The sequence below is a fragment of the Phyllobates terribilis genome, unplaced genomic scaffold, assembly GCF_046119375.1.
Source record: "Phyllobates terribilis strain yellow unplaced genomic scaffold, ASM4611937v1 Scaffold_140__1_contigs__length_4765195, whole genome shotgun sequence".
Classification (NCBI taxonomy): domain Eukaryota; kingdom Metazoa; phylum Chordata; class Amphibia; order Anura; family Dendrobatidae; genus Phyllobates; species Phyllobates terribilis.
Genome location: NW_027362900.1, coordinates 3269408 through 3284807, shown reverse-complemented (window position 1 = coordinate 3284807; position 15400 = coordinate 3269408). Strand labels below are relative to the sequence as shown.

Below are 15400 nucleotides of genomic sequence, written 5' to 3'. Positions count from 1 at the left end.
CATGCGCGGACCGGTAGCTCCGGTGGCCATTTTCCTGTAGATCACAGCTCTAGGAAGTTGGCCACGCACATCAAAAATCTTCTCAGGCCGCACACCGCTCACAGCCCGACACCGGCGCCAGCCCCAGTACCAGCCAGGCACAGTTGCTTGCCCCAGCCGCTCATCTCTGCTGCCGCTGACGACGATGCCACCGCCGCGTTCCTGGAGGGCCCTGCGATCCCACTTTACCACCACCGCAGGTAAGGTTCGGACCATAAGACGTACCCCCCATTTTCCTCCCAAATATTGGGGGGAAAAAAGTGCGTCTTATGGTCCGAAAAATACGATAATCAGCCACGAATTGTGCAAGTTCTCCCATTTAAAAAGATGAGAGAGGCCTGTAATTGACATCATAGGTAGACCTCAAATATTACATACACTATGGGAATGCCGGGAGTTAGGTAAATACTGGAAAGGAGTTTTTTGTCTATTATAAAGAGGGTATATAAAATAGATATTCAACCAGACCCAAAAAATGCCTATTAGGTATATTAGAAGATGATATGGAATTTGACCCAATTTCAATAGGGATTTCACGTATTTTATTTCAAGCTAGGAAACATATAGCATCCAAATGGATTACTCCCTCACCTCCAGAAATGAGTGAACTCAAAAATAAGATAAATAATATTATCGGATTATGGTTGGATACACCTAGAATGCCATCAAGAGGGTTATTGTTGGAGAGACTATTTGATTTATGGGTGGTAATGGGGGTATTGGCGAGGTCTAATGTTTCATTGGAATTCCTTAACATGTGGTATGGGTAATATAGCACACCTATATGTGTATAGGATTATAATGTTTATTACAATATTATGGCTATATAAGAGATTTCAAGAATGTGGAATGTTAATTGTAAGATATAGTAACTGAAAGTTATCAGACGGTAATGGGCCACCTGAAAGGATATATAGGAGAGATGCATGTATGTCATCCCTATGGTATGTTATTTTATTATTGTACGTACTGGTTTCTTGTTTTATCAAAAAAAACTAATGAAAAAAAGCTCAATGAAATTTTTTTGGATTAAAAATATAAAGAACAGGAAAAAGGCTTCTCCCCTGTGTGGGTTCCCTGGTGCTTAATCAAATCTGATTTTTGGTTAAAACATTTCCCACATTCTGAACATGAAAATGGCTTCTCCCCTGTGTGAATTCTCTGGTGTCTAACAAGAACTGATTTCTGGGTAAAACATTTTCCACATTCTGAACATGAAAAAGGCTTCTCCCCTGTGTGAGTTCTCTGGTGGTTATAAAGATGTGCTTTCCAACTAAAACATTTTTCACATTCTGAACAGGAAAAAGGCTTCTTCCCTGTGTGGGTTCTCTGGTGCCTAATCAAATCTGATTTATGGTTAAAACATTTCCCACATTCTGAACATGAAAAAGGTTTCTCCCCTGTGTGAGTTCTTTGGTGTACAACAAAAATCCATCTATGGTTAAAATATTTCCCACATTCTGAGCAGGAAAAAGGCTTCTCCCCTGTGTGGATTCTCTGGTGGCCATCAAGATAGTCTTTCCGGTTAAAACATTTCCCACATTCTGAACAGGAAAAAGGCTTCTCCCCTGTGTGAATTCTCTGGTGCTTGACAAAGTCTGATTTCTGGTTAAAACATTTCCCACATTCTGAGCATGAAAAAGGCTTCTCCCCTGTGTGATTTCTCTGGTGCTTGACAAAGTCTGATTTCTGGTTAAAACATTTCCCACATTCTGAACATGAAAAAGGCTTCTCCCCTGTGTGATTTCTCTGGTGCTTGACAAAGTCTGATTTCTGGTTAAAACATTTCCCACATTCTGAACATGAAAAAGGCTTCTCCCCTGTGTGAATTCTCTGGTGCCTGACAAAGTCTGATTTCTGGTTAAAACATTTCCCACATTCTGAACATGAAAAAGGCTTCTCCCCTGTGTGAATTCTCTGGTGCCTGACAAAGTCTGATTTCTGGTTAAAACATTTCCCACATTCTGAACATGAAAAAGGCTTCTCCCCTGTGTGAATTCTCTGGTGCCTGACAAAGTCTGATTTCCGGTTAAAACATTTCCCACATTCTGAACATGAAAAAGGCTTCTTCCCTGTGTGGGTTCTCTGGTGGCGATCAAGATGCACTTTCTGGTTAAAACATTTCCCACATTCTGAACATGAAAAAGGCTTCTCCCCTGTGTGAATTCTCTGGTGCTTGACAAAGTCTGATTTCTGGTTAAAACATCTCCCACATTTGGAACAAAAAAATCTGTTGTAAGCTGTGTGTAATTTTTGATGCTTAAGAATAGACTTTTCAAGGATAAAACTGTTCCTATTTTCTGAACATGAAAATGACTTCTTTGCGTTAGGAGCAGTACGTTTTGTAATGCTTATTTTTTTATTTTGATTTTCCTTAGTAGTCGGTAATGAATCAGAAGACAGGATCTGTTTCATAGGATTAGATGATAGATCTTTGCTGTGAAGGGATGATGGTATATCTGGAGTAATGGCATTCACTTCAATTGTATCCCGTGGAATCTGAAGATCATCTGATTTAAAAATTGAAGATGTCAGCTGTCCCTCTGATCTCCTGGTACAGTCATCTGCCAAGAATAAAAACATAGAAACAGAAAAAACTGACGGCACTTCCAATACAAGAAATAGGTGTGAACAGTTGCTTACTAGGAGAAGATACCTCCATATACAATTAACAAACAAAGTAGAGCTTTGTAACGCTAAGTATGTAAATATGAAGTATGAAATATGAGTAGCATTACTGCTGTAGAAAATAAAAATAAATGAGAAATCTTAGCGCATAAATTGGCCAATTCATGTGTACCTGACAGGCGCGGTAAGGCGTTTCTCGATGTCAGGATCCTACCAATGTGAATACCTCTCTAAGGGACATCCGTCTGCTTATGTGTGGGAAAGCAAGATCCTACTGCAATTAAAACCACCTGCGGCATAGAGGTAGAGTGCTCAGTCAAAGCTTAAACATAGTTTTTTCTGTTTCTAACGGCACTTCCAATACAAGAAATAGGTGTGAACAGGTGCTTACTAGGAGAAGCTACCTCCATATACAATTAACAAACAAAGTAGCACTCTGTAACGCTAAGTATGTAAATATGACATATGAAATATGAATAGCATTACTGCTGTAGAAAATCTTACTTTCCCACACATAAGCAGACGGATGTCCCTTAGAGAGGTATTCACATTGGTAGGGTCCTGACATCAAGAAACACCTTACCGCAGCTGTCAGGTACACATGAATTGGCCAATTTATGTGCTACAATTTCTCATTTATTTCTATTTTCTACAGCAGTAATGCTAGTCATATTTCATACTTCATATTTACATACTTAGCATTACAGAGTGCTACTTTGTTTGTTAACAATAAGAAACAATTATTTTTGAATAAAATATCCTTGAAATGTAATTTTTGAACATTTCTACTTAAAGTGTCTGTAGAAATGGCAAGTTATTGATAGAATGACAGTCACAGTATAATAGAAAACCTCATAGGATGAACCAGTATAACGTGGTGTTCAACTGTTTTTTCATTCTGCCTCCAAAATATGGAATAAGAAGCCATCAAAAATTATTATGTAGGCAAAAATGATACCAATAAAAACTTCTACTCATCCATAAACCAATCCAGCAAAATCCGCTCTCCCAAAGTCAAATCTTCCCTTCGCTTCTGAGCCTTGCAGTGTGCCCAAACCATATTTAACATTGTGAAGACACCGGGTCTTCCGTGGGCGTAATACTACTCAGACAACACAGGGTGCAGGTAAAACAGTGTGGTAATAGTTTATTGAACCACAAAGCGGACAATAAATGTTATGATCTGCAACATAAACTAGGGAAAGAAGGGGAGAGCGGTCCCTACATTAAGACTAAGCTGAGTCCTTACGTTGTAGCGGGCAATCTGTTCCTTGAGAACAGACCCGCCTTCGTCCTCGGCTAGTCTGAACGGAGACCTATAGAGAAAGGGAGGGGTCCCTTAAAGAACTAAGGACTGGGACAAAAATGGGACACCTCCTAACAGAAGTTGTTGCAGAGCAAAAGATAAACTGACAAAAGTACTAGAGGTCCCAGAGGACCAAACAAACTAGAGATAGATAGGCACAAAAGCACCTGGCTAGAGAGACAGTCAAAACAACACTGAAGTCCAGCAAAGCCAGAAGGGCGGAGCTGGAATATATAGGAAGATGGTCAAGTGACCGCAAAACACAAGATAGAAACAAAAACAAACAGGAGGGTTCTAACAGTACCCCCCTCTTTTATGAGGATCCTCCAGATCCTCCAGGCCTATCCGGAAATCTCCTGTGGAAAGCTCTGACAAGTCTAGGGGCAGAGACATCATCTGCCTTTACCCAGGAGTTATCCTCAGGACCGAAACCTTTCCAAGCGACGAGATACTGCAATCTCCCTCTATGCCCTCTGGAATTCAGGATACGAGAAATTTCATATTCGCCGTCTTCCACCACCGGAGGAACTCTGACAGTGGCCTCCCTATCCGATACATCAGCCTTTTTCAACAAGGAAACATGAAACACAGGATTAATCTTCCAGGAGGTGGGAACCTCCAACCTAACAGCAGACTGGTTAACCACCTGAAGCACCTTAAATGGCCCCACAAACTTCGGACCCAATTTTTTAGAGGGAATCCTCAAACGCAGATTCTTTGAGGACAACCAAACCATGTCACCCACAGTAAACAAAACCTCTTTACGTTTCCTGTTAAAATACTTCTTGGACTTTTTGTTAGCCTCTTGAAGGTTACAACGTACATTAGTCCAAACTCTCTCCAAATCACCGGAAAAATTCTCCTCCTCCGGCACCGCCGACCCCAATTTGGAGAACGAACCAAAAGACGGATGTCTCCCAGTACAACAAAAAAAAGGAGAACACCCAGCAGAGGAGGATGTATGGTTGTTAAGAGCAAATTCTGAGAGTGGCAGAAACTCAGACCACCCCTCTTGATTGTCCGCCATAAAACAACGCAAAAACTGTTCAACATCCTGGTTCTTTCTTTCAGTCTGTCCATTAGACTCAGGATGATAACCAGACGAAAATGACAAATGGACTCCCAACCTGTCACAAAAAGCACGCCAAAAGCGAGCCACAAACTGAGGTTCCCTATCAGAAACAATGTCAGTGGGAACGCCATGGAGCCTGACAATTTCCTTAACAAACGCCTTAGCGAGTGTCTTAGCGCAGGGTAGCTTAATGAATGGAACCAAATGACACATCTTGCTAAAACGGTCCACGACCACCCAGATGACAGTGAAACCCTCGGACACAGGAAGGTCAGTAATAAAATCCATTGCCAGATGCGTCCAAGGCGCACTAGGAACCACCAGAGGGCAAAGCAACCCCGCAGCAGGGGTATGTGAAGTCTTTGACCCAGCACACACCGTACATTGACGTACCCACTTGATGACTTCCTTCTGCCACCCAGGCCACCAAAACCTGCGACTGATAAGTCTCTTAGTCTCAGAAATTCCTGGATGACCTGCCAACCGAGACTCATAATACTCCACAAACAACTCTCTCCTAAAGGTTCTAGGCACAAACAACCTCCCATGAGGAGTGTTAGATAGGGCATCCTCTTGGGCTTTCAGAATCCCATCTTCCAAAACGGAGTCCAATGCTGCTACCACAACTCCTTCCTGTAAAATGCTCTCCTCCTCCTCGGTACCAACCATGGGAGAAAAGCATCACCTTTAACATTCTTAGTACCAGGGATATAGGTAACAGAAAAATTAAACCGAGAAAAAAAAAGTGCCCACCTAGCTTGACGGGCATTCAAGCGTTTGGCAGCATCCAGATAGATCAAATTCTTATGATCTGTGAAAACCTGAATAGGAAATCTAGCACCTTCCAAGAAATGACACCAATGTTCAAACGCGAATTTAATAGCCAGCAATTCCTGATTACCAACATCGTAATTAAGTTCGGTCTCTGAAATTTTTTTCAAAAAAAAAGCACAGGGATGTACTCCATCCTTGTTCTCCTGCGACAAAACTGCACCGAGCCCCACCGAAGAAGCCTCCACCTCGACCAAAAAAGGCTTGGTCTCATCAGGCTGCATAAGGATAGGGGCAGAACTGAACCTCTCCTTGAGATACACAAAAGCTTCAATGGCCTCAGTAGTCCACTGGACCGTATTCGCACCTTTCCTGGTGAGATCGGTCAGCGGCTTAACAATTATAGAAAAATTCTTAATGAATTTCCTGTAATAATTGGCGAAACCCAAAAATCTCTGTATTGGTTTCAAACCAATAGGTCTAGGCCAATTCTGCACAGCCTGAACCTTCACCGGGTCCATCTCAAAGCCCTCGCTGGAGATAATGTAGCCCAAAAAACTAATTCTCTGCACAGCAAACTCACATTTCTCCAGCTTAGCAAAGAGTGAATTATCACTCAATAACTGCAAAACTTCACGTACACTCTGCCAATGAGACTCCAGATCTGGTGAATAAATCAGAATGTCATCCAAATACACAACCACATTCTTACCAATCAAAGGTCTCAGGATGTCATTAATAAGGTTCTGAAAAAACGCGGGTGCATTGGTAAGACCAAAAGGCATCACCAGATTCTCAAAATGACCTACCGGAGTGTTAAAATCAGTTTTCCATTCATCACCCTCCTTCATTCGTAACAAATTGTATGCCCCCCGGAGATCAATTTTAGAGAACCACTTGGCCCCCACTAACTGGTTAAACAAGTCAGGAATTAACGGCAATGGGTAGGAATTGCGTACGGTAATCTTATTAATTTCACGAAAGTCCAGACATGGACGTAAACCGCCGTCCTTTTTTTTAGCAAAAAGAAAAATCCAACGGCACCAGGCGACTTAGAAGGTCTAATATGACCAGCAGCCAAGCTCGTCTGTATGTATTCCTCCAAGGCCTTTCTTTCAGGGATAGTCAGATTAAATAAGAGACTCTTGGGAAGAGTAGCTCCAGGAACAAACTCAATGGTGCAATCATAGTCCCTATGAGGAGGTAAAACTTGCGACTCCTCCTCTGAAAAAAACTTCCAAAAATCCTGAATAGGTACAGGTAATTCCCCTTTTTCCACAACCGCAATGCGACCATTACACTTATCATAGCACTTAGGACTCCAAGACTTAATCTCATTAGTAGACCAGTCCAGTAAAGGATTGTGCAGTTTTAACCAAGGCAAACCTAAAACGACTGGAGAGGGTAAATTATTTAATACCACCAAATCCAAATTTTCTTGGTGAATGCCATTGATAGTGAGGGGAAATGCAGCAACCTTGCGAGTAATACGTTTCGAAGGAGTGTTATCAATTGCAATCACAGAAATAGGTGATGACAAAGGTTTGGATTCCAATTTAAGTTTTTCCAAAAAACCCTTATCAATCACATTAAGTGTTGAACCACAATCCACAAATACCTGAAATTCAATCAAATCTTCCTGCAATGAGGTACTCCCTGAAAGAAATACTCCCTTAGAGCTCAAACAAGCAATACGGGCGTAACTGACCTTTTTTTTTTCTTTACTTAAACAAAGCTCACAGTTCTTAATTAAATGGTCAGTTTTACCACAATAAAAACACAATCCCTTGGAAAACCTGCGGTCTCTTTCCTGAGAGCGAAGTGACATCACCCCAAACTCCATCGGTTCTCCGCCGTCCGAGCAGACCCTCTGGGGACTAGGAGCTGCCATTGCAGGAATTTTTTCATCATCAACCCTGGCACGCAGTCTCCTGTCCACACGTATAGCTAATTGCATGGCTTCCTCCAAGGTTTCAGGTGCGGGAAATGCAATCAGCAGATCCTTAACCCTTTCACTTAGACCAGGAAGAAAAAAACATTTTAACACCGAATCATTCCATTTCACTTCTGAGGACCACCTTCTGAAGTGTGTACAATAATTTTCAACATCACCTGACCCCTGATTCAAACGCCTCAGTTCTGTCTCAGCAGATGAGACTCGATCAGGATCGTCATACAATAGCCCCATAGCAGAAAAAAAATCCTCCACTGACCTAAAACACGGATCATTAGGTTGGAGAGAAAAGGCCCACCCCTGTGGTTCCTTGTGCAAAAGTGACATGATAAACAAAATGCGCTGTGATTCATTCCCAGAGGACCTTGGTCTCAAACGAAAATATAATAAACAAGCATTTTTAAAGGAAAAAAAATCTTGTTGTTTATCATAAAAAATATCAGGGAGTCCTACCTTGGGTTCGACAAAATGCGCCCCAGGACAGCTACTCCCGTGTTTCCGGAGCTCGGACAACTCCAGAGACAATCCCTGCAGGCGTTGAGCCAAATCTTGAACAGAAACCATACTGATCCCCGGATTTCTTTCCTTAAGGTTTTTGTTTGGGCTGGACTTACTGTTATGATCTGCAACATAAACTAGGGAAAGAAGGGGAGAGCTGTCCCTACAGTAAGACTAAGCTGAGTCCCTACATTGTAGCGGCAACCTGTTCCTTGAGAACAGACCCGCCTTCGTCCTCGGCTAGTCTGAACGGAGACCTATAGAGAAAGGGAGGGGTCCCTAAAAGAACTAAGGACTGGGACAAAAATGGGACACCTCCTAACAGAAGTTGTTGCAGAGCAAAAGATAAACTGACAAAAGTACTAGAGGTCCAGAGGACCAAGCAAACTAGAGATAGATAGGCACAAAAGCACCTGGCTAGAGAGACAGTCAAAACAACACTGAAGTCCAGCAAAGCCAGAAGGGCGGAGCTGGAATATATAGGAAGATGGTCACGTGACCGCAAAACACAAGATAGAAACAAAAACAAACAGGAGGGTTCTAACAATAAACAGGTAAAACAGTCCCAGCAAGTACCCAAGATGGTGCAAATTACAGAGTCCTCACCCTTCCGCTGGCACGCCTGGGATAGAACAGCTGCGATTTTGGGGCTTCCAGAGCCAACTACCGGCACCAGTGGTCCCCCGCTTTTGGCTGGCCCCCAAAGAGAGGAGGTAACGACAAGCTTAGGAAACTAACCGAGAGCAGTGAGGTCTGCGGCCAGGTGAACTGTTTGTTCCTACCTGGATTCTTCAATACGTCTCTGAGGGTTCAGCAATGGTCAATGGAGCCGATCTGTATTCCTCCAGCTGGGACCGAAGTCCCCTAAGCTGACATGCTGTAGAATGACACCGAATAGAGGCAGAGACCCCCTTTTTATAGATCACAATTGTCTTTGCAACCATCATTCACAGGTCAAGGGTTAGGGTTAGGGATGAAGGTGGAAGAAGCTCATGACTCATTGTTTGAGCATTTAATCAACTTGCATAGTTTGTCCTCCATTGCTCGACAAATCAACAATTCGCTGGGCTGGTATAATATGAAATTAGTATATTATCAAACAGTATTGCTCCATGTCCCTATCTTGCAAGATTTGCAGACAACAAGTTGCAGTACATCTCAACTCAAGTGTTAACATTCAGTATTATTCAAACAATAGTCTGTGTTAATCAACCAAAGAAGAACACAGGTTAAAAAAGTCAACATAAAAATAAAAAGGTATATTGCTCTTGGAAATCAGAAATCATGTTTGGCATAATTAAGAAGAAAAGCGGTGTTGTCACAAGCATCCATGTATTTGGCATTACTATAGTGACAAGTACCCACTTCATTTACTGTGTGTGTCTCCTGAAGCACAATCTGGGCACTATGTGTTGGGTAATAAAATGGCCAAAGTGCAATTTTCACTCTCCAACATCCATTGCGTGCCAATTTCCGGAAAGTGCCTGTGGAGTCAAGATAATCACTACGCCTATAGATAAATTTACTAAGGGTTATAATTTCCAAAATGGAGACACTTTATGGGGATTTGCACTGCTCTGGTTTTCTGCCATTTTGTTATATTAGGGATTCTATAAATGATGTGTCCCATCTCCTCTGGGATCTGCTCCCCCGATGTCTCCTTCTGTCACCAGGCGCCGCCTTATTCATTCTGCAGGTGGTGTTGATGATGGAGGAGATGTCGGAACCAAAAGCTCTGGGTGGCACAGGCTCTGTCCAGCCACTAAGATTAGGGTGCCTGGGACCTGTAGTACCATCCAGTCTGGCAGTATGGGTGCGTGTGCTGTCCAGCTGGAGTAATCTGCTCCCTGCTTCAGCCAACTGGAAAGCACCACACCCTACTAAAGCTTGAAGAATATTGCCGGAGCTGCCAGATACAGCCTTGTTATCCTCTGGTTCAGTCCTCTGTGCTCAGCTCTCGGCTTGTGTATTTGTTTCCTGTTGTGACCTCGGCCCGTTTACTGACTACTCTTGTGTCTTCTGATTTTGTATTTTCTCTGCCCTCTTGGTTATGACCCGGCTACCTGACTATTCTTCTTGGGGTTAAAGGGTGATGAGAAAGGCAATCCCTGGGATCTGGAAAATGGAGTAGATAGAGCCAAGCCTATTCGTGGTGGCCATGTTTTGAGCTGCCAGGTGATCATAAACAGTTCCCCCAATACATTGTGTCTGCAAACTATTCCAGCAAGATCTGCATTCAAATAGCTAAATGGCGCTCCTTCCCTCCTTATCCGTGCTATGTACCCAGACAGTAGTGTACAAACGAATATAGGGTATTGTCGGGTTCAAAAGAAGTTGGAAAATAATTTATAAGGTCCATTTGTTTCCCATTATCCTTTGTGAAGAATTCCAAAGCTATCACCAGATAAAGTGACACATGTCAGATTTAAAAAATGGGTCCTGATTAGGAACAGAAAACTGGCTGCAGGAAGAGATTAAATCAGAGAATTTTGGGCACTAACTACTGAAGTCAAAAACTGTGACTATAGACAATAACACATCTACTGAAATGATCAAACTCAACAGTCTTCATCAGAGAAAAATGAATAACTTGTGGTGAAACCTCTCTGGGGTAATTAGAGTATGGGGCTCGGGGGCTCTTGGGAATCTAAACTATCGTAAGGGACAATATTTTCTGTCAGATGAGTTTCAAGAAGAAATATTAGACTTTCAAGGAGAACTTTTTAAAATAGTGCAGAGCTGAGGGGTCTTAAATTTAGACCTCGGGCATTGGGAAGAGGCAATGGAGACCTTCTTTGAAAGACTACCAGGGCGTTACAGAGACACATAAGTGAGTCAAGCCAATCCCACCACAATCAAACTATCATACAAAATGAACCTGTAAAAAAAAGACAGATTAAAAGATATGTTACATCCCCAACAATAACATATGTAAGGAGAGCTCCAACTCTAAACTCACTAAACGCATTAATTTATGGTGGACCATTGGAGCTACTATGAGTCCGGACCAGAAGAGTAGAGAAAGTATTAGCGCCCCCATTTCAGGAGAGATTGTGCAGTAATCTGAACTCCTTTGGGATCAAAAACAATGTAATTTATGACGTGGGGTGAATCCATGAAACCAGGGCTGGAGCCAACACATCTCCTGCAGGCGTGAATAAATGTATATTACACCCATCAGCCATGCACAGCTTAGAGATATATCATGGCACAGGTGTAATGTTTTCTGTATAGGATATCACAATTCTGTTTGAAGTTAGTTGGTTTGAAAACTCAGGATAAAGGGAAACTCTGTTGTTATTATACAGAAATTCACACTTGGCCCTCACTGCACATTTAATGTTGTATCTCATAAAAGTGAAGTTTGGTCAGAAAGACTGGACCTGGTCTTGTAGGGACCATATGAGAACATTCAGCAGCACAGAAGGTGGATTCATCTAATAAGATATCAGGCACCTAGTAAGCCAACATCATCATTACCCTTCGCTTCCTCTAAGAGGTCCATCATAATTTTTCTTCAAGTGATTTTCTCACTTGTCAGCACATTCTACGTATGCTGACATTTGGCTTTGCAGTTTACAGATCTGGGCAGGTAACGGACAGAGTCTTTTAATCCCAGGGGGTAGGTGGATCCTCCAGGTTGTAAGTTCTACAGAAAATGTCTTTCACAATCACACAAAGTAATGTGAACATTTTTGGATGGAGGAGAATGTTGTGGTAGAGCGGCAAAATGGTGATCACACGATTGTGATATTGCCGGACTACACCACCGATAAAGCAGCCACAGCCGGTGACTGAGAAGAATCTGTGACTTCTCTGTATTCAGTGGTTACTACTCACCTGGGTAGTCATATGTAGGAATCTCCTCTTTACACCGCTCATCACCCCTCACATATGTCTCTGTAGTATTAATATGGATCAGATCTTCACCCTGAAACAAATATTATAAAAGTCAAAAACAGATGGAGAAGTCACCTCTATGATCAGCTCTAATCTTGTCATCTCCACCGTTCTCATTACACAAATATAAAACATAATACTGGTGGATAAAACAAGACTGAGCACAAGACCTTTACAGCCGTCTACACATCATAGGAGACATCTCATGACATCTTCTCTGTATCTACCTGAGGAACATTGGGATCTTCTTGTTTACAGTCCTGTGGAAGAAGAGGATGGGGACATCTCTCTGGTGTTGTCCTCTTACTGGATCGATCTGGAGGAAACACATACAGGGACTGAATTCATTCTTTACATACAGATAATTATAGGCCGTGTGTATTTAGTCCTGTCTATTACCTGGAGATGTGAGGGGCTGGGGAACCTCCATCATGACGTCCTTGTACAGATCTTTTTGTCTTTCTAAATACTCCCACTCCTCCATGGAGAAATAGACGGCGACATCCTGACATCTTATAGGAACCTGACACATACAATGATACCGTCATCCCCTCGATCCCTTCATAGCATTACTGTATAAAGTCCCAGCATTCCCAGCAGTGTCACCTCTCCAGTCAGCAGCTCAATCATCTTGTAGGTGAGTTCTAGGATCTTCTGGTCATTGATGTCCTCATGTATCAGGGGGTGAGATGGAGGCCCCATGATTAATCTCTGGTTATGGAGAGACACATTAATAAATCTCCCTCCAGACATTTCCAGAGTCCTCACCTCTCCAGTTCTGTCCATCTGTTATTCCCATAGATAAGAATGATGTAATGTGACGTCATCAGAACCTCTCACCTCTCCAGTAAGCCGGAAGAGGATCTCTAGGGTGAGGTGTAATATCCTCTCCGCCATCTTCTTTTTGTCTCTATCCATTCTTCTCTAGGAAAATTATATAGATAAATTGTTAGTATCTCATATTGTGGGAATCTGAGTGAATTGAAGATGAGTTGGTGTAAAATATATAAAATTCTGTGTAATAAAAAAATTAATAGCATTGTGATGCTGGTATAAAGCAATAATGTGGTAGAGCACTTCATACATGTTGAGGTCAGATAGAGATACCTATGTGTTATCAGTTGGGATTACGGAAGTTATAAAATAAGTCAGATACCGTATTTTTCGGACTATAAGACGCACTGGACCATAAGACGCACCTAGGTTTTAAAGGAGGAAGATAAAAAAAAACAAATTAAGCAAAAAATGTGGTCATTATGCTCTGTTAAGTGGGAGGGGTCTGCTGCTGACACTGTTATAGGGGTAATGTCCCCCAATTCTGTTAATATCCTCCATCCTGGTATATATGGCCCCCTTCTTCCTGTAATAAGTGGCCCCTATCCCCATCCTGGTATGCATAGCACCCCAATCCAAAATCCTGGTAAGCATAGCACCCTAATCCACCATCCTAGTATGCATGGCACCCCAATCCACCATCCTGGCATGCATGGCAGAGCGGCAGCAGGAGATGCGCTGAAGTTACAGTGTGCCCGCTATTAAGGAGAATGAATGGTCATTGCTCACCACGCACACAGTCCTGGCGTGGGGAGCAGTGACTATTTCGGCACAGCAGATCACTGTGTGAGGGCGCATGTCAGGGACGCCATGTGCAGCTCACACAGTGAGAATCCTGTCGGCAGCAGAGCGGGATGCAGCGCTGGAGGAGAGAGGAGGGGAGTGTGATTGTTTATTTTTTGTGTGCAGCGTGATGGGGATCAGGGCGTGCCAAGCATACCAGGATGAGGGGGGAGGCTATACATACAGGGATGAAGGGTACCATACATACCAAGAAGAGGGATGAGGGGGACCATACTTATAGGGATGAAGGGTGCCATACATACCAGGAGCCACACTGCAGGCACAGTGTGCCGCTATTAAGGAAAATAAATATTCACTACTCCCCATGCCCATGGGCGTGGGGAGCAGTGAATATTCATTTTCTTTAGTAGCGGGCACAGTGTAGGCTACAGCAGGCGGCTGCTGCATCCAGTGCCCTGCTTCTCTGCCGCTGTCGCTCCCCCCACATCCCCCACCACACACAGCCACAGTATTTATGTATGTTGGACTATAAGACGCACCCCCCACTTTCCTCCAAAATTTTTGAGGAATAAAGTGCGTCTTATAGTCCAAAAAATACGGTAATTTAATAATATAAAGAACGCAACAGTCTTTGTACAGCCAATAAAATATGTTAATGGTTTATTTATTTCCACGTTAAGTTCTGGAAAGAAAAGGTCCAACAAGCTCACCTGTAATAATACCAGCCTATAGCAGTGCCCATCTCCACCTCGCTAATGTCTGAGTCGAAGTCGAGGTCTGTGCCCATTACTTATCCAGCCACGGGCCCATCCATCTGGTCTGTCAAGAGTCACTCTCATCAGTCCATAAAACCTTTGAAAAATCTGTCTTCAGATATTTCTTGGCCAAGTTTTTTCTTGAGTCTTGTTCAGTGGTGTTCGGTATTCAGCCTCGGCCTTGTCTCTGAGCACCGAACACCTTGTACTTCTGGGCATCCAGAGAGGCGGCAGTTCTGGAATATGACAGCTCAAGAGGATAATATCTTCCTGGTCGCTTCAAGTTTGAGTCTCCTGAAATCTTTAGCAGTTAATGCTATTTTTTTTTTTCTTTTGTGACCCTGTAGACTTTTGAAGGTTGTGTGATCACACCCAATATCTGAGCAATTTAACCGCTTCGCGACGGCCCACTGTAGATAAACGTCGGCGCTTTCTGGGCTCTGTGCAGCGCCGACGTTTAAAAACGGTGGGTGGTCTCGCAGCGCTCAGGACCCCCAGGGTCCTGCAAGCGCTGCGATTCCGGTGCAGAGCATTAGCTCTGACAGGGAACATCATCGGGACCTGATTGGATCAGGTCCCAGTGATGTTAACCCTTTGCTGTCTTCTATATGCCGCGATCTATAGTGATCGCGGCATATAGAAGACAGCAGGAGGAGAGGGGGTCGTCCACTTACCTCTCCGACGGCCCCCTTATACCTTCCAGGACCTGGCGTTGCTATGGCAGCTGTAGGTCACATGACCACCTCCAGATCTGCCATATATGGTGTCCTGCCTGGCTCAGCCTGCAGCTGAAGCCTGGCAGAACACACTGACTGTGAAGCAGTCAGCAAAGATCTCATGTAATGTAATATATGTCTATTACATTACATGAGATTAGTGATCAGAAAAATAAAAATTAA

At 43.1% G+C, this 15400-nt stretch overlaps 1 protein-coding gene across 1 annotated transcript; it reads right to left on the bottom strand.

Annotated features, from left to right (window-relative positions):
• Positions 1–338: 338 nt before the first annotated feature.
• LOC141205552 (uncharacterized) lies at positions 339–13162 on the bottom strand. The gene is made up of 6 exons (XM_073664119.1): positions 13009–13162; positions 12775–12879; positions 12568–12691; positions 12396–12484; positions 12109–12199; positions 339–2603 (listed from the first exon to the last, which is right to left on the bottom strand). The coding sequence occupies exons 1-6, from the start codon at positions 13084–13086 to the stop codon at positions 1069–1071; spliced, it is 2022 nt and encodes a 673-aa protein (XP_073520220.1). The 5' UTR covers positions 13087–13162; the 3' UTR covers positions 339–1068.
• Between the last annotated feature and the right edge of the window lie 2238 nt (positions 13163–15400).